This window comes from Rhinatrema bivittatum, chromosome 2 (genome assembly GCF_901001135.1).
Source record: "Rhinatrema bivittatum chromosome 2, aRhiBiv1.1, whole genome shotgun sequence".
In the NCBI taxonomy this organism is placed as follows: domain Eukaryota; kingdom Metazoa; phylum Chordata; class Amphibia; order Gymnophiona; family Rhinatrematidae; genus Rhinatrema; species Rhinatrema bivittatum.
In genome coordinates, this window is record NC_042616.1 from 9,156,033 (window position 1) to 9,175,092 (window position 19,060).

Here is a 19,060-nt window from a genome sequence, read left to right on the forward strand (position 1 = left end):
ACGTCGATTTGGCTGTCTAAGTCAGCGCATGCTTGTGAGATGGTATCAATATCGCATGGTTTGCGAAATTTAAATGAAATGGGCTGTTGTGGCGTAGTGGGGGTCATTTGCGGGAGTGAGAGTTTTGTCTGAATCAAGGAGTGGTCAGACCAGGGTACTGCAATGCATGAAGGGGGATTGCTTATGCTAACGTGGGAGTTGACAAAAATCAGATCAAGTGTGTGACCTGCTTTGTGTGTGGGCGAGTTCACGATTTGTTGGAAGCCCATAGCTTCAAGGGAGGAGAGGAATGCTTCACATGCTGGGGATTGTGGGGAGGTATCCACGTGTAAGTTAAAGTCTCCTAGTAGAATTGTGGGTATGTCAGAGGATAGGGAGTTTGCAAAAAATTCAATAAGTGGGGATGAGTCTTTCTCGAGGAGACCTGGGGGTGTATAGATGAGACACAGTTGGAGTGAGTTAGATTTAAAAAAGCCAATTTCGTATTGGTTTGGAATATCACATTTCTGGGATAGTAGTTTAAATTCCTTTTTTACAGCCAAGAGTATGCCGCCACCTCTTTTCTTTTTCCGAGGGATAGAGAATACATCGTAGATTTCTAAGGGTAGCTGGTTGATGAGGGGAGAGTCATGTTGTTTGAACCAAGTTTCCGTTACAGCACATATTTCTGGTTTAGCATCTGTAAGGATGTCATGTAAGAGATGTGATTTCTTTTGGAGTGATTGTGCGTTAAATAAAATAATGGAAATGAGTGATAAACTGATGGCTTGAGTGCGTGTGAGGGTGTGTATTGGGATAAGCCTTCTTTTGCTGAGGGTGGACTTGCGTTGTGTGGCCTGATGGGAGAATGTCAAGGGAGAAAATGGGTTGTGTCCCAGGTGGCAGGATAGGGACCAGTTGCCATTTAAAGGAGGCATAATTGACCTACAGGGTATTGGGAATATGGAGTTGGGTGAGACAGATGTAATGCAGAAAACTACCAAGAACTAATATTATGTACTTTACCGCCAAAAAACACTGATCTAATATAGTTTAAGGCAAAGTGATGAAGCAGGATTGTACAGCCGTTGTACAGTGATGACAGAGTATTAGTTATTTTTAGGGTGTCTGGAACGCAAATAAGGTAAACAGATATTTCTAACATATATATACAATGACATTTAGCAAAGTCTTGGTTATTGTTTCAGCCCTTGTTCATGTCCTTTAAATCCCTGATGGGAGGGATCCCCTGGAGCAGGATCATCAATGCTCCCAACAAGATGGAAGGGCAGTCATTACTTCCTCCTGGATCTTGAAATTAGGCTTCCAAAAAATGACCCAGAGGAGAATAACCCAAACCAACGCGTAAAATCTCTTATGCGCTCCGGTGCGTCGAATATGTGCGTCTAGTTGTGCGCACCAGTCTTAGTTATGCACCGGAACAGAAAGCGCGAGTTACACGCCTAACCTGTGCGCACGGTACTTGAGTGTGTAACTTTGTGTGCAGAAGAAATGTTGTGCGCACAAGAAAGGTTGTGCGTACGACTCGCCCTATGTGCACGGATCGAGACAGCGGGCAGGGCGGCGAACAGGGCCAAAATGGTGACGGCGACGGCTAAACCAGCTGCATCTGGTAAAATAACAAAAATCTAACTCCTCACCAACTTCTGTACTCAGTACTTCATGCAAAGAACTATCCCCTCAGCTATAGCTGGGGAGCTATTATATAGTATTACCAGTGGGCAGTCCATGGCAAACCCCGTGGAAGGAGGGGCTGCATCTGCATGGACCTCCCAAATTCATCCTACTCTGACTTGGTGTCACTGTACTAACCCAGGTCTTAATGGTAACCCGAAAAGGCCCTGGTTACACCCCCCCACACACACCCCCCCACACACACACACACATTCAAATCTGGATGAGGAGCATAGACTCTTGCACAGATTTCACAATTGTGTGGATCAACAAACAAACTTCTCATAGTTTTGCACTGCAATACCTTTATACAATCACCAAAGTTCAGAGTACAAAACTATTCAGGAGAGCAAAGCAGCCAATCTACCTGGACTGGGATCAAACCCAAGCAGGCTCTACACCTGGTGTAGGTACTGTAATACCAGGCCTGCAGACTCCATCCTGCTAAAGGAAAGGTTAGACAGATGCATAATAAATATTCATCAGGTTACAGTGACTATGCCAGCCCTGCCACTGCTGGCTACCAGTGGGTGCTGCCACCACCCTTTCGTGCTGTAGGAATGCTCTCACCATCCCCATGGGACACTATAATACTGTGCACACAGTGCTGAAATCTCCACCTTCATGGGAGGTGGTGAAACCTTGGGGTTTTTGGGCTGGAGAACAGATGAAGAACTCTAGAAAAGAAACCTGGAGAAGGTTCCTCAGGATCCTGAGAAGACAAAACAAGGTGAAACTGCAGTTAGGTGCTGCTAGATGATACTTTTCTGGAACTTGTTACTGGAACCAATAAGGTAACGCACCAGAGGGGCAGTTGGCACCCAACCTACAAGGGAAACAACTGCTTTAATGGATATACAAGGACACCAAGTTCAAATGAATGTTTTCCATCTTTATAGAAAGGATTTTTTTCAATTTTTCTTTGTCCAATAAGGCACTCAAACTCTCAACTGCTAAATCAATTGAAAATCCTTCCCATGAGGGGTAAGGAACATTAAATAATAACGCTTGAACATCCACTCAGCAACCAGCAAGGCAAGTCTTCTTGCCTTCGGGGCTTCTTGACCGGCCAGGCCATCGGGTTGATGGCGGAATATAAATCAAATGGGACAAAGTCCAAATGAAAACAGCTTTCCACCTTGGAGAAAAACCTTCAGGCCTTCTGAACAAGCACCATTCTTCCCACAACCCCCAAACAAGGTCAAAATACAATATTTCATGAATACCCTCCAAGGCTTGGGGCTAAGCAATCCTTCTCTTCAAACGGAACTTTTTTCTTTTTTAAAATTCACATAGCGAACAATTTTCTTTTTTATTCAGCTAGACTTTAATTAGAAGTGAGAGTAAGGTGGATGAGGCTTCCTGATAACCACCCCACAGGGCAGTTGGCACTCAATCGAGTACTCTGTAGGGGGGGCCAGAGGCATGTTGAAAAATCAACCCCTGCTTATGTATGTTGCGGCCCAAAGATATTTCATGCATTTGGGGACAATCAGGATGAGCTCTCCTGAACCCAGGATCAGAGGTGTTTGTCACGATCCTTCGATCAGCCTCCTCCTGCAGCCACTCCTCGTGGTTCTTCTCCACAAACTCCACTAGGTGCACTGGCACGTAGGGGTCGTGAAGTCCGAATTCGGCCATCACCCTCCTGAAAACCAGCCTCTCAGCCCGGGGGGGGCTCTCGGAAGATGTCTCGGGTTGCAGCAGGTGCTAGGCGCCACCCGTGACTGCTTGCAGACATCTGGGTGCGTAGCCTGATCGAAAAGCTTGCTGGGTATTGTGAGTCTGGTAGCAACTGCTGGGTAGTAGGGCTTCGCTAGGGACCGGAGACTCTGGCATTGATGAATCCTGCAGCCCGGTCCCTGCTTGGGAGATGTTCCCCAATGAGACGCCAGAGCTAGTAGACACCACAGACCCCCTTCATGGCCATGGTGCAGTTCTCTCGGTAGCTTTGCGTTTCTTTGACGAATAGGTTGACATCCAGGGTGACGATCACAAATCTCTCCCATGGCCGTCCGGGCACTAGTAGCCATGTTGCCTTTATCTTTCACCCCGGAGGGATGTTGGAAACCTCCCGAAGAGCGGGAGCTGGAGGACCAGGTATCCAAGGACTGACCTCTGCCAAGACCCGAGTCTGGGGGGGGGTCGCAATGTCGGAAAGCTTCGCCCAGCACCGTACTGTTGTGGTTCGAGCACAGGCCTCCTGAGGGCAGGCCTACCTCATTCCATTTTAAGGATGGCGTGGGCTCCATAGGGCCTTGCACCTTCACATGATTTATATATAAAACACCCTCTGACCTCCAGATAGAGCCTCTCTGACATAATCTAAGTGTTAAGAAGAGTAATAGCAGCAAATCTGACAGATTAAGGTGATACCCATTGTATTCTGACCTAAAAGAGGTTCACGTCTGCTAATGAATACATCAAAAACCCCAGCTGGAGACACTAGTGAGTAAAAATGTGCACATGGCTAACACATAACTCTTTCTTCCACAGCAGCACAATGTGGATTGCACCAGCATTATGACGAATGTGGATCTGCCTGTCCCACGAACTGCTACAATCGCTTTGACACGGCCCGAGCATGCCCAAAGCTGTGTGTCCTTGGCTGCTTCTGCGATGAGGGTTATGTGTTTAAATGTGGTAAATCTGGGGAGTGTGTGCCCGAGAGTGAGTGCCAAGGGATTTGCCCAGAGAACAGCCAATATAAATCCTGTGGGAGTCGCTGGGAGCGGAAAAGTTGCGACGATGACCCGAAGCGGACGTTAGCCGTGTTTTGTACCCTGGAGTGTGTTTCCGGCTGCTTCTGTAACACAGGCTATGTTTATAAGAAGGGCACATCTGGCCCCTGTGTCCCTCCCTGTGACTGCCCTCCGAAGTTTACGCCCATAAAATTAATTCCCCCAATCATTTTACCCACAAAGTTTTTCCCTCCAAAGCTTCCTCCTAGAAAGATTGAACCACAGGATTGAGAGTAACTGGGCAGCAGTAGAGCCTGGAAGAGGGGTCCTCTGACACAACCCTGATCCTCAGCTCAGAGGAGACACCTCGGCTCCCAACAACCTCGCTGCTCACCAGAGAAATAAAACTCCATCATGCTATAAATCAGAAACCCTTTCCTTCAAGCATTAATACCTTTAGCTCTTTCTTGATTTCCTTTCTTTTCCTGTGGGTCCAAACAGTGACAGATGGATGCCCTGACCCGCAGATTCCTGCAGGAATTGTCCCATAATTTTCCTCTTTCCTGCAGAATTGGGAGAACAAGCTCTCTCCTCCCCTCTTCCCATCCCTCTGATACCGGCAGCCTCGTTTCCTCTCCTCCTCCCTGCACAGGGACCCGTTACTCACACCGACCTCTCTCCTACCATCGCTCTCTCACTGGTAGAGGCGGCACAGACTGCCCCTGCTCTGAGCCTCCCCCAGTATTACACAGCTCTGCCTCCTCTGAAGTGTTTGCTGCCAGTGCCTGCTAATCTGACGAGAGCTTGACTGGCACAGTAAGGAAGGGCATAAGGAGCCAAAGGAGGCTCGGAATAGCAGCACCAGGGCAAGCGGCTAACGATGAGGGAGCGGGGAATGGCAAGGGACGGGGTGAGGAGAGAGATCAGTGTCTGCAGGGAAGAGGAAGACAGACATCAGAGGGAGGTGCACAGGGACCCCAGTGTTTACAAGAAACCCATGTATGTGAGATGTATGTAAGTGTGCCACAGAATCTTAAAAGCCCTGCAGCAGAATCCACCCCTGAAACACAACAGAAACCTGGAGACCTTCCTGCAGAACCATTCACCTAACGTGCAGTACTGAGGCACCACCAGCAGAGGGCAGCAGGACCCAACTCATTTCCTAATTATGGCTGCAGAATGAAGGACATTTAATGATCCCATAATCACAAAGTTCATGATTCATATCTCTAAATATTCACAGAACATTACTGTGATAAAAAGCCTTAGCAAGCTTAGCCTAACCCATACATTGCCACATATACATAAATCCTATTTCAACTCACCACCAACTGAATCACAACTCCTGCTCCTCCCGGTCACTGGCTCTCTGTCCATTGGCCACAGCTATGGCTGCCCGGGTCAGGGAGGTCAGCACTGGGCTCTTGTTCTGTGGGTGACAGAGCAGCACATGAGTTACCCCGGCTGCAGCTTCCAGTCCTGGATGAGGTCGGATGCGGTGTCTGTAAGAGAACCAATGGGGTCACTGGGATATTTCATAGATGTTGATTTGGAAAAGGGATAAAGGATTGAGCAGGCAAAGATCAGAGTACAGCACCTGCAGTATGAGAGATCACCTCTCAGATTCTCCCCTGTACCTCTGTATCATGAAGCATCATTGTGTCACTGAGCCTCTTATATTGTGAGAAATGATTAACTATAGAGCACATGAAATCATCCTTCCAAAATAAAATCAGCATTAAGCAGCGTCAAAGTGTCCTAGGAAGCCTGGTTTCTTTTCCTGCTTTCTCTATCTGCCCTGAGCAGGATTTGTCTTGTATTTCTGCATAAACTGATCCACAAAAGCACAGTGCATTAATCACATGATCACTGACCTGAGGAAGGGAGCAGCGCTCTCAGAAGGTAAATCACAGATGCATGGGGTTACTATTTTTATTATACTATCACCTAGTGACCCCATCACATACATTCAAAGGTGATCCTGTAAGGGACAGAGCTCCCCTTCCCTGCCCAAAAGGTAAATCACAGATGCATGGAGTTACTATTTTTATTATACTCTCACCTAGTGACCCCATCACATACATTCAAAGGTGACCCTGTAAGGGACAGAGCTCCCCTTCCCTGCCCAAAAGGTAAATCACAGATGCATGGAGTTACTATTTTTATTATACTATCACCTAGTGACCCCGTCACATACATTCAAAGGTGATCCTGTAAGGGACAGAGCTCCCCTTCCCTGCCCAAAAGGTAAATCACAGATGCATGGAGTTACTATTTTTATTATACTATCACCTAGTGACTCCGTCACATACATTCAAAGGTGATCCTGTAAGGGGCAGAGCTCCCCTTCCCTGCCCGAGCCTGGAGTATGGGTTTCATATGAGATATTCGACTTACCATCATAGCCCAGGTCCTAGCAGTGACAAAGTCACCCATCTTCCATCTCTGCCCACTGGTCAATGGCTTGGCTTTTACTATAGTTATCCAGGCCACCATCATCCCTCCTTGAACTATTTTGGAGAAAAGATGGCTGAGGGGTGATATGAGAGAGGTCTAAAAAATCATTAAAATCATTATTTACTCTCTCAGATAATAGAAGGTCCGCAGCACTTCATGAAGTTAACAAGTAGCTCATTTAAAACAAATTTTAAAAAGTTCTTTTTCACTCAGCGCATACAGTAGGAAGGACCACAGCTCCCAAAATACACTGTAACAGTCACATTCAGTAACCCCTCCTAGGAAAGATTACAGCTCCCAGAGTGCCCTGTAACAGTCACATACAGTAATCCCTCCTAGGAAGGACTACAGCTCCCAGAGTGCCCTGTAACAGTCACATACAGTAATCCCTCCTAGGAAGGACTACAGCTCCCAGAGTGCCCTGTAACAGTCACATACAGTAATCCCTCCTAGGAATGATCACAGCTCCCAGAGTGCCCTGTAACAGTCACATACAGTAATCCCTCCTAGGAAGGACTACAGCTCCCAGAGTGCCCTGTAACAGTCACATACAGTAATCCCTCCTAGGAAGGATCACAGCTCCCAGAGTGCCCTGTAACAGTCACATACAGTAATCCCTCCTAGGAATGATCACAGCTCCCAGAGTGCCCTGTAACAGTCACATACAGTAATCCCTCCTAGGAAGGACTACAGCTCCCAGAGTGCCCTGTAACAGTCACATACAGTAATCCCTCCTAGGAAGGACTACAGCTCCCAGAGTGCCCTGTAACAGTCACATACAGTAATCCCTCCTAGGAAGGACCACAGCTCCCAGAGTGCACATAACAGTCACATACAGTAATCCCTCCTAGGAAGGACCACAGCTCCCAGAGTGCCCTGTAACAGTCACATACAGTAATCCCTCCTAGGAAGGACTACAGCTCCCAGAGTGCCCTGTAACAGTCACATACAGTAATCCCTCCTAGGAAGGACTACACCTCCCAGAGTGCCCTGTAACAGTCACATACAGTAATCCCCCTCCTAGGAAGGACTACAGCTCCCAGAGTGCCCTGTAACAGTCACATACAGTAATCCCTCCTAGGAAGGACCACAGCTCCCAGAGTGCACATAACAGTCACATACAGTAATCCCTCCTAGGAAGGATCACAGCTCCCAGAGTGCCCTGTAACAGTCACATACAGTAATCCCTCCTAGGAAGGACTACAGCTCCCAGAGTGCCCTGTAACAGTCACATACAGTAATCCCTCCTAGGAAGGATCACAGCTCCCAGAGTGCACTGTGACAGTCACATACAGTAATCCCTCCTAGGAAAGATCACAGCTCCCAGAGTGCCCTGTAACAGTCACATACAGTAATCCCTCCTAGGAAGGACTACAGCTCCCAGAGTGCCCTGTAACAGTCACATACAGTAATCCCTCCTAGGAAGGACTACAGCTCCCAGAGTGCCCTGTAACAGTCACATACAGTAATCCCTCCTAGGAAGGACCACAGCTCCCAGAGTGCACATAACAGTCACATACAGTAATCCCTCCTAGGAAGGACCACAGCTCCCAGAGTGCCCTGTAACAGTCACATACAGTAATCCCTCCTAGGAAGGACTACAGCTCCCAGAGTGCCCTGTAACAGTCACATACAGTAATCCCTCCTAGGAAGGACTACACCTCCCAGAGTGCCCTGTAACAGTCACATACAGTAATCCCCCTCCTAGGAAGGACTACAGCTCCCAGAGTGCCCTGTAACAGTCACATACAGTAATCCCTCCTAGGAAGGACCACAGCTCCCAGAGTGCACATAACAGTCACATACAGTAATCCCTCCTAGGAAGGATCACAGCTCCCAGAGTGCCCTGTAACAGTCACATACAGTAATCCCTCCTGGGAAGGACTACACCTCCCAGAGTGCCCTGTAACAGTCACATACAGTAATCCCTCCTAGGAAGGACTACAGCTCCCAGAGTGCCCTGTAACAGTCACATACAGTAATCCCCCTCCTAGGAAGGACTACAGCTCCCAGAGTGCCCTGTAACAGTCACATACAGTAATCCCTCCTAGGAAGGACCACAGCTCCCAGAGTGCACATAACAGTCACATACAGTAATCCCTCCTAGGAAGGATCACAGCTCCCAGAGTGCCCTGTAACAGTCACATACAGTAATCCCTCCTAGGAAGGACTACACCTCCCAGAGTGCCCTGTAACAGTCACATACAGTAATCCCTCCTAGGAAGGACTACAGCTCCCAGAGTGCCCTGTAACAGTCACATACAGTAATCCCCCTCCTAGGAAGGACTACAGCTCCCAGAGTGCCCTGTAACAGTCACATACAGTAATCCCTCCTAGGAAGGACTACAGCTCCCAGAGTGCATTGTGAGTTGATGCCTGAATCCTGCAGCCTTATGTGCTGCCTCCACTCCTGCTGTCAGTGCCGGGCGGGCACGGGAGATGGCAGCAGTCTGAGGCCGCTCAACCCCAGCTCCTTCCCTCCCCTCTCTCTCTCTCTCTCTGACTTACACTTCTCCTTGCTCTGCTCCTCTACCCCTTTTTTCCTCCCTCCTTCCCTTCTGTTTCCCTGTGTAGCCATCAGGAGAGAAACTGAGCGCCCTGACCCAGCAAAGCCCGAAGCTGCCCCCACCCCAGGGACCGTGCAGGGAGGGAGCCGGGGCTGGAAATCCTGCTCTGGAGAAGGGGCAGGAGAATGGCTGCAGGGCTTTCTGCTCAGCAGGTAGGAGACTGGCAGGAGGGGGGCAGGGGATGCAGCCTGGGACTGATCCCATCCCCTCACCTCCCATGGTGAATCTGTTTCTTGTATTCCTTACTCCCTGCAGTCCCCTGGGCTCTTCCTCCTGCTTCTCCTCCCTTCACAGGGCAGTGCCTCTTCAGGCTGGATCTGATAAGCTTTCCCTTTCATGACTTGCATGTCCCGGAGACTTAGACCCTGGAAGGGAGAAGGAGCGCGGGGACCTGTTGCGATGTCCATGAACCCAGCCTCTCTCCTGCCCTCCTCACTCCTCGGGGTCCTTCCTGCTTGCCCGGGCTCTCCCGATTTCCGTTACTGATTCTGCTTCGCCCCCTTCCCTCGGGGAGGCCGCTCCATGCTTTAGGCGTCGAAGGTGCACGGGCTTGCGCGCTAACGGTCCGGGCCGGTAACGCCTCCCTGACGGGAGCGGGGCTCGCGTCGTTTCCGCGCCTCGCGCCTCCTGCGTCCCGCAGGCCCCCCCTCCCCGGGCAGAACGGGAGTCCCACCCTCCCAACGCTTGGGGCCGGTCACGTCCCACCGCAAGTTAATAACCGGGCGGGGCGGAGGAGCGCGAGAGGTCGGTCGGTCGGTCAGCAGCGCTGCCGGCCGAGATCCGGCGCCTCCCGGCCCTCCCGCCTCCCCTCCACGTAGTCCTGAGCGCCTTTTTCCTCCCCGCTCTTGTCTCGCAGGTGCCGGTGACCTTCGACGACGTGGCCGTCTACTTCTCGCAGGAGGAGTTCGAGTGCCTGGAGCAATGGCAGAGGGAGCTTTACCGGGAGGTGATGAAGGAGAATTTGGAGACCCTGCTCTCCCTGGGTAAGGGCTGATCGTGGCCTCCCCTGAGGGGGGCAGAGCCTTCGCTTAGAGATTCGTCCTTTGCATGGACTGGAGAGAGGGGATGGTGAGGGGGAAAGGCTGAGGGCCAGTCCCCGGGGGGGGGGGGGGGGGGAGAGATTGAACCTGAAGGGGAGGTGCAGTAGGGGAGGGTTTCAGGCTGGGGGGTGGGGGGGTGGAGGAGAGAGAGACTGGAGACAGAGAGAGATGAAGAAAGACTGAGAAGGGAGAAAAGCAAGTTTGCTTACCGAAAACGGTGTTTCCGTAGATAGCAGGATGAATTAGCCTTGCTGTCATTGGATCTGTCAGTCAAGTCCGGGAGGCGGAGCTGTACCAAGCAGAGATTTAGATTTTAGCTCTCGTGTGTTCCCACGCAGGAAAGTAACAGATTCTCCTCAGTCTGTGATTAAGCCTTACTGTAGTCGAAAAGACGGTGACTGCCAGGGAGGAGGGTGGGTCAGCATGGCTAATTCATCCTGCTATCTACGGAAACACCGTTTACGGTAAGCAAACTTGCTTTTTCCCGTCGCTAGCAGGGCTGAATTAGCCATGCTGTCATGGAAGTCCCAAGCTCCCGATCAAGTTATTTGTGATATGTATGGTTGAACGTGATCTTTAGTAATGTGGTAGTCACCGTGGACAGGAGGATAGAGAGTGCAGGATTGCTCGTCCTATCTTCGCATCAATGGTTGCTTGCTGATCAAGGCAGTAATGAGACGTGAAGGTATGGAGAGATGACCATGTAGCTGCCTTACAAAGGTCTATGGGTTGTACGTTTCGAAGGTGTGCCCATGATGTCGCCATTGCTCTGACCTGGTGAGCTTTGGGAATAGAAGCTAGATGTAATTTCTGCTTGTCGTAGCAAAATTGGATGCACTGTACTATCTAACTAGAGATGGTGCGCTTGGTCACTGGAAGTTCAGGTGCTTTCGGATCGAAAGAGACAAATAGTTGAGAAGTCCTGGAATCCGATTTTGTTCTTTCTTTGTAGTATGCTAATGCTCTTTTACAATCCAGCGTATATAGTAATTTTTCTCTATCATTAGAGTGAGGTTTTGGAAAAAAGATTGGTAGGTCTATGGTTTGATTGAGATGGAATTGAGAAACCACTTTTGGCAAGAAGGATGGGTGAGTCCTGAGAACTACCTTTTGATGATAAAATTGCAAATATGGACTATAGTGGACTAAGGCTTGCAATTCACTGACTCGTCGAGCTGATGTTACTGCTAATAGGAATACCACTTTCCATGTGAGGTATTTAGTGTGTGCTGAGTCCATGGGTTCGATCGGGGAAAGCATGAGTTGTTCGAGAACTATGTTGAGGTTCCACGGGACGGGAGGTTTAGAAATCAGAAGTCGAAGGTGAGTTAATCAATCCCTTGATGAAACGAGAGAGTAAAGGGTGATTGGAGATAGGGATATTATTTATTGGTCTATGATTTGCCCCTGTGGTGCTGAGATGAACTCTAATGGAAGATGTGGCTAGCCCAGCTGTGTACAGTGTATGAAGATAATCCATAAGTATTTCCGGTGAACAATCCAATGGTGGTACTCCATTGGATATGCACCAAGTAGAGTAACATCTCCATTTGTAGTTATAATTCCTTCTCGTTGAAAGTTTCCTGGATTCTAACAAAATGAATTGTGTCGAATCAGAAACTCCTTGTTCTGTTAAAAGGAGCCGTTCAACCTCCATGCTGTCAAATGGAGAGATGAGTGTAGCGGGTGTAGAAGCGTCCCTTGATCCTGGACCAGGAGATCTGGATGGTTCGGTAGTCGAATTGGGTCTTTGATCGAAAGCCTGAGAAGGAAACTGTACCACAGTTGTCTGGGCCAGGCTGGGGCTATGAGTATCAGTTGAGCTTTGTCTGCTATGCACTTTTGAATTGTCCTTGTTATAAGTGGAATGGGAGGAAAAGCATACAGGAGGCCTGACGTCCACGAGATGAGGAAGGCATCCTGAGCGATTCTGGTTGGGCTGGGACATATCGAGCAGAATTGTGGAACTTGAGCATTGGTCTCCGTTGCAAAGAGATCTATCGAAGGTGTTCCCCATTGTAAGAAGATGTTTTGGGCGATCTCTGCATTGAGAGCCCACTTGTGAGGATGAAAAATTTGACTTAACCTGTCCGCTCTAGTGTTTGCCACTCCCGGAAGGTAAGTTGCTTGCAAGTGCATGCAATGTTGATGAGCATGTTCGAAGATGATCAATGTTTCCTTGCATAGGGCCCATGAACTGGACCCTCCTTGTTTGTTGATGTAAAACATCGCTATTTGATTGTCCGTATAGATCATTACCCTGCGGCCTCTGAGGTGGTTTTGAAACACTTGGAGTGCGTTCTGAATTGCTCTGAGTTCTAATAGATTTATCTGCAGGGTCTGCTCTGAGAGTGTCCATAACCCTTGCGTTTCGTAAATCTCGAGATGTGCTCCCCATCCCTTGCGAGACGCATCTGTGGTTAAGACTGCATTGTGAGGAGGGGGACTGGATAATTTTCCCTTGGAAAGGGTGGAGTGTAGGAGCCACCATGTTATATCTTTCCTCATTTCGGATGTCATTGACAACCTTTCTGTCAATGGTTGTGAGTGTTGTTTCCATTGTCTTTTTAGTCCCCATTGCAGACATCTCATGTGTAGTCTGGTGTTGGGAACCGTGAAAATGGCTGCCGCCATGTGACCCAAGACTACTAGAACTGGCCTCGCTAAAGGTTTTTGAGTGTTGTTCAACAGATAGAGAAGTTGACGGATTTGTGTTATTCGCTTGGTTGGGAGGTATGCCCGGTGGCGAGTGGTGTCCAGGCATGCTCCTATAAACTGTAGTTTTTGTGTTGGCTTTAGATGCAATTTCTGAAAATTGATCACTAGTCCTAGTTCCTGTAAGCACTGGATCACCCGTCAGAGGTGGTCGATCAAGATGTCCGGAGTTGAGGCTATTATTAGCCAATCATCCAGATATGGAAATATTGTCATACCCTGTTGTCTGAGATGGGCCACCACCACAACCATGCATTTGGTGAAAATCCTGGGTGCAGCCGATAGTCCAAATGGAAGAACCTTGTACTGGTAGTGTTGATGCCTGTAGCGAAAGCATAGGTAACGCCAAGAGGATGGGTGGATTGGAATGTGTGTGTAAGCATCCTTCAGATCGATGGAGCACATCCAGTCATTGGGTTGAATCAGAGGTAGGATTGATTTCAAGGATACCATCTTGAATTTTTCTTTGGTTAGGAATTTGTTCAACTCTCGAAGATCCAGTATGGGTCGAAGGCCACCTGATTTCTTGGGTATGAGGAAATATGGGGAGTAGAACCTTGAGTTCTGGGTTGTTGGGAAAATCAGTGCAATGGCCTTTTGTTTGTGAAGGAGAGCAATTTCTTCCCCTAGTTGTAATTGAGATCTCCGAATCTTTTGATTGGGAAAGTGAGGTAATGTGGGTTTTGTGGTAAATTGAAGTTGGTAACCTTGACGTACTATTTCCAAAACCCATTGATCGGATGTTATCCTCTCCCAGACTGGTAAGCAAGAGTGGATTCTTCCAGGTGGTGTTAGTTGTTGTGGTGGTGGCTGTATTATTAAAAAGATGGGGTTGACTTCACTGTGGCTGCTGGTTGTTGAGTTGTCTGTCTCTGATTCCGTGGTTTACCTCTGCATTGAAGAGGGGGTATGTTTGTTGTTGTGGCCGTTGATAAGATGGATACGTCTGTGGACGGAAAGATTGGTAAGACCTATAGGGTCTACAGGTATAGGATTGACGGCGATTAGATCCAAAATAACGGCGGTGTTTTGAGTAAGCAGGTTGTGATGTTTAAGGATTGACTGCTAGAGCTTCGTCCTTCAGTTTTCCCCTGTCTCTTGAAAACAATCTCCAAACAGGTTGTTTCCTGTACACGGGAGGTTCGCTAGCTTTTTCATGTAAGTCATCCCTAATAGTGCTAGATTGTAGCCATGCCATCCTACGGGCTGCTATGGCTGGTTGCCGACGCTCTAGACGATGTTCGAATCCTTCGTAATTGAAAGCAGAAGGTTGTCGAGCGCACTCCTCATGTCATGGAGCAGCGGTAGAGTCTATCTTCTGTCGAGGACAGCATCCCCTTTGAGGCCTGAATGCACTCGAAAAGGTATTGTACCATATAAAATTGATGGTGCATAATTCTGGCATTTAACATTGCGTTCTGATACATTTTCCTCCCAAATTCGTTCAAACATCTATTATCTTTGGTCGGTGGATATGAAGTATGCGTTTTTGATTTTTTGAATCACTGCATCGCAGACTCTACCACAATTGAAGCGTGTGGTAACTGTTGCATTGAGTACAGCGATGTTTTCCGCATACAAAACTTGATGTCAGTCTTTCTTGAAACCGCCGTGAGGGAATGAGGTGTTTCCTAGGATTTTTGTAACACACTGTGTAGTATCTCTTGCGGTGGTAGAGATGTGGGTTATCCTGGGACATCAAATATTTTAAGGAGACCTAAGGTCTCTGATCTAGGATCTGTTTCCTTTTGGAATTCTAGATGTAAGATAGTACCCAAATTTTCTAAAACATTTGGGTATGAGAGGTCTTCTGGAGGGGAGTATGGTTCCTGTGGTTGTTCCTGTGGGTCTGAAGAAAATTCTGTAGATGATGATGGAGATGTTTGTGGGGACATGGAATCTATTGGTGTGTCCTGTTTTGGAATTGGTGAAGTTGGTCGATCCGGTACCGGTGATGAAGGAGGTTCAACCGATGGTTCTCTAGAACGGTGAACACTCGGTTCCCTGGAACTTGTAGATGGTTCGTTAGTCATCTTGAAAGATGATTCCAGGGTTTCATAGAAACCTGCCAAAGACTGAGATAGTTGCCAAAATGCTTCTTTCGTTTGGGGAGGCATTGCCAAACGACCCGTGTGTTTCGGTAAGTGATGTGGTGTAGGCTCCACCGGGTTTGGTTGAGGTAGAGTATCTGGGACGCCGTGTGTATTTTGTATTGCCTCCTTTACAATCTTGGAAGAAGTGTTTGAGGATGTAGATACATTAGAAGACGTAACTTGTATAACTTCTCTATGTGATGAGGGCTTAGTATGTTTAACCTGAGAAGAGATGGAAGGAGAGGGACTGACATCCCACGCCCTGCCTTCTTGTGTAACCTTTTTTTTCTTTTTCAATTTATAATTTTATTAAATTAATATTGTTCACCATTGTTTGTTTTTTTTTTGGGGGGGGTAGAGAAGAAGGAACTGTGATAGGAGATTTGCGGCAGCAGAGAAGAGGTATTACAATGTGATAATACCTTGTGTTTTGATCTCACTAACATTATGTTAAAGGCTGCTCATTGTGTAACCTTTTTATGGTGTGAATGACGGACATACTTATGATGATGAGCCGATACTGATCGTATGTGGGCCTTGTCTCTTGAAGGTGATCGTCTCCTATGTTTTGGTCGGGATCCTCTGGAGAATCGTGAAGTATCTGAGCGATGTGGCGTAGAATCGTGAGAGGTAGAACGAGATAAGTTTGGGGATTCATGCCGTCGCTTTATCCCATGTTGGCTAGTGTGTTTAGCCCTGTGTGAGATTTGTTTTGGAGGACTTAGTGCTCCCTGCGTTGGCATTGGGCTCCTCAACGCCGTTGTGTATTCTTTACTCGGCACCGTATGCGCCATCGTCTTCGGCGCCGTGGCGTGCGTCAAAATCTTCGCCGTTGTATCGTGCGTCGAAATCTTCGGCATCATGGCCTGCAATTGTGTTGACGGTTCCGGCTCCGTATGCGTCAATGTCTGCGCCAGTGGCGCCGTGTTCTGCGCCTTCTTTTTTAACAAGGCCGATCGATCCCCATCCCTCGGATCAGAGCCCTGATCCGATGGCCTTGAGCGTCGTGGTACCTCCTTACCTCCAGACCTGGAGGGACGAGGATCCCACGATGCTGCTCTTCTATGTGAGGGAGCCGGTGCCGTCGAGGGTGCAGGCGAGGAATGCGCCTCCGATGGCTCCGATAGGCTGATAAGTTCCCTCATCTTGTAGGCCCGCTGTCTCTGGGCCCTCGGGGACATGCGGGCACAAAACTCACAATCAGCTCCGAGGCAACGGTAACATCGGTCATGGCCATCCGTGACCGGCATTACCTTGCCGCATCGACAAGGCTTAAAGCCCGATTTCTTCGACATCTTGGAAAAAAAAAATCTTGAGGAGAAGTCAGCTCCGCGCGATCCCGCGCGCGGAAAGAACAGACTGAGGAGAATCTGTTACTTTCCTGCGCGGGAACACACGTGCAGCCGCAGAGACTAAAAACCAGAAACTCTGCTTAACGAGCTCCACCTCCCGGACCTGATTGACAGATCCCATGACAGCATGGCTAATTCAGCCCTGCTATTCATGGGAAACAGAGAGAGCGAGGACGCTGGGGGTGGAGCGACATGGAAAGATGGCAGGAGAGAAGAGGAGTGGCAGGGGTAGAGAGGGATTTGATGCAGCCGGGCCAGGGTAGGAGGGGGGAGAGATGAGGTGAGAGGGATGTGCTGGAAGGGGAGGGAGAAGACTAATGGGGAAGGTAAGATGGAAAGAATTCAGCAGAGAGGGACGAGGAGGGATTGCTGAGCCTTATGAGGGAAATAGATTAGGCGGATAACATTTTTAGTTTGGGTGGTTCGGGGAATGTCTGATGCTTCATAGTATTAAGTGGTTACATTTTCTGTAACAATTTCTAATTCCTTAACATGTGTAACTAGCAGAATGAATCCTGTGTGCATGTTCAGCTGTGATCTCTGTTATTTTCTCCGTGTATTTATGGATGAGTGCATGTTGGTGTCTATGTGTCTGTTTTTTGTTTGTGTATTTCTCTCTGTGTGTGTGTCGTGTTTTTCTTTGTGTGTCTATGTTAATATGAGTGTCTCTGTATGTGTTTCTTTGTGTATGTGAATGTCTCTGTGTTTGTCTCTTTCTGTATATGTGTGTCTCTTGTGTGTGAATGTCTCTGTGTTTGTCTCTTTCTGTATATGCGTGTCTCTGTGTGTGTGAATGTCTCTGTGTTTGTCTCTTTCTGTATATGCGTGTCTCTGTGTGTGTGAATGTCTCTGTGTTTGTCTCTTTCTGTATATGCGTGTCTCTGTGTGTGTGAATGTCTCTGTGTTTGTCTCTTTCTGTATATGCGTCTCTGTGTGTGTGAATGTCTCTGTGTTTGTCTCTTTCTGTATATGCGTCTCTGTGTGTGTGAATGTCTCTGTGTTTGTCTCTTTCTGTATATGCGTGTCTCTTGTGTGTGAATGTCTCTGTGTTGTCTCTTTCTGTATATGCGTGTCTCTGTGTGTGTGAATGTCTCTGTGTTTGTCTCTTTCTGTATATGCGTGTCTCTGTGTGTGAATGTCTCTGTGTTTGTCTCTTTCTGTATATGCGTGTCTCTGTGTGTGAATGTCTCTGTGTTGTCTCTTTCTGTATATGCGTCTCTTGTGTGTGAATGTCTCTGTGTTGTCTCTTTCTGTATATGCGTGTCTCTTGTGTGTGAATGTCTCTGTGTTTGTCTCTTTCTGTATATGCGTGTCTCTTGTGTGTGAATGTCTCTGTGTTTGTCTCTTTCTGTATATGCGTGTCTCTTGTGTCTGAATGTCTCTGTGTTGTCTCTTTCTGTATATGCGTGTCTCTTGTGTGTGAATGTCTCTGTGTATGTCTCTTTCTGTATATGCGTGTCTCTTGTGTGTGAATGTCTGTGTATGTCTCTTTCTGTATATGCGTGTCTCTTGTGTGTGAATGTCTCTGTGTTTGTCTCTTTCTGTATATGCGTGTCTCTTGTGTGTGAATGTCTCTGTGTTTGTCTCTTTCTGTATATGCGTGTCTCTTGTGTGTGAATGTCTCTGTGTTTGTCTCTTTCTGTATATGCGTGTCTCTTGTGTGTGAATGTCTCTGTGTTGTCTCTTTCTGTATATGCGTGTCTCTGTGTGTGTGAATGTCTCTGTGTTTGTCTCTTTCTGTATATGCGTGTCTCTTGTGTGTGAATGTCTCTGTGTTTGTCTCTTTCTGTATATGCGTGTCTCTTGTGTGTGAATGTCTCTGTGTTTGTCTCTTTCTGTATATGTCTCTTGTGTGAATGTCTCTGTGTTTGTCTCTTTCTGTATATGCGTGTCTCGTGTGTGAATGTCTCTGTGTTTGTCTCTTTCTGTATATGCGTGTCTCTTGTGTGTGAATGTCTCTGTGTTGTCTCTTTCTGTATATGCGTGTCTCTTGTGTTGAATGTCTCTGTGTTTGTCTCTTTCTGTATATGCGTGTCTCTTGTGTGTGAATGTCTCTGTGTTTGTCTCTTTCTGTATATGCGTGTCTCTTGTGTGTGAATGTCTCTGTTTGTCTCTTTCTGTATATGCGTGTCTCTTGTGTGTGAATGTCTCTGTGTTTGTCTCTTTCTGTATATGCGTGTCTCTTGTGTGTGAATGTCTCTGTGTTTGTCTCTTTCTGTATATGCGTGTCTCTCTGTTTCTTTGTGTGTGTTTATGAATTGTGTCTCTGCATGTTTTCTGTTTGTGCATATTTCTGTGTGGGGAGGTACTTGTGTGTTGTCTGAGAATCTGTGTGTGTTGTGTGTGTGTGAATGCCTGTGTGTGTGAATGCCTTTGTGTTGTGAGTGTGTGTGTGTGTGAATGTCTGTGTGTGTGTGTGTCTGTGTGTGTATGTGTGTGTGTGAATGCCTGTGTGTGTGAATGTCTGTGTGTGTGTGTGTG

General features: G+C 47.7%; 2 protein-coding genes across 3 annotated transcripts in view; both read left to right on the top strand.

Moving 5' to 3' along the window:
- Positions 1-5,291, top strand: part of LOC115083491 (inducible metalloproteinase inhibitor protein-like) — a 37,217-nt gene extending 31,926 nt beyond the window's left edge. Inside the window, exon 4 of the mRNA XM_029587345.1 lies at positions 4,171-5,291. Within this exon, the coding sequence (XP_029443205.1) occupies positions 4,171-4,646 (476 nt within the window). The 3' untranslated portion in view covers positions 4,647-5,291. The remainder of the gene's footprint in view (positions 1-4,170) is intronic.
- A 4,036-nt stretch (positions 5,292-9,327) lies between these two features.
- Positions 9,328-19,060, top strand: part of LOC115083498 (zinc finger protein OZF-like) — a 78,895-nt gene continuing 69,162 nt past the window's right edge. Inside the window, exons 1-2 of one of the 2 annotated variants that reach the window (XM_029587357.1) lie at positions 9,328-9,531; positions 10,236-10,362. In XM_029587357.1, coding sequence (XP_029443217.1) covers positions 9,505-9,531; positions 10,236-10,362 — 154 coding nt within the window. In that variant the 5' untranslated portion in view covers positions 9,328-9,504. The remainder of the gene's footprint in view (positions 9,532-10,235; positions 10,363-19,060) is intronic. The other variant, XM_029587358.1, reaches the window with a different exon arrangement.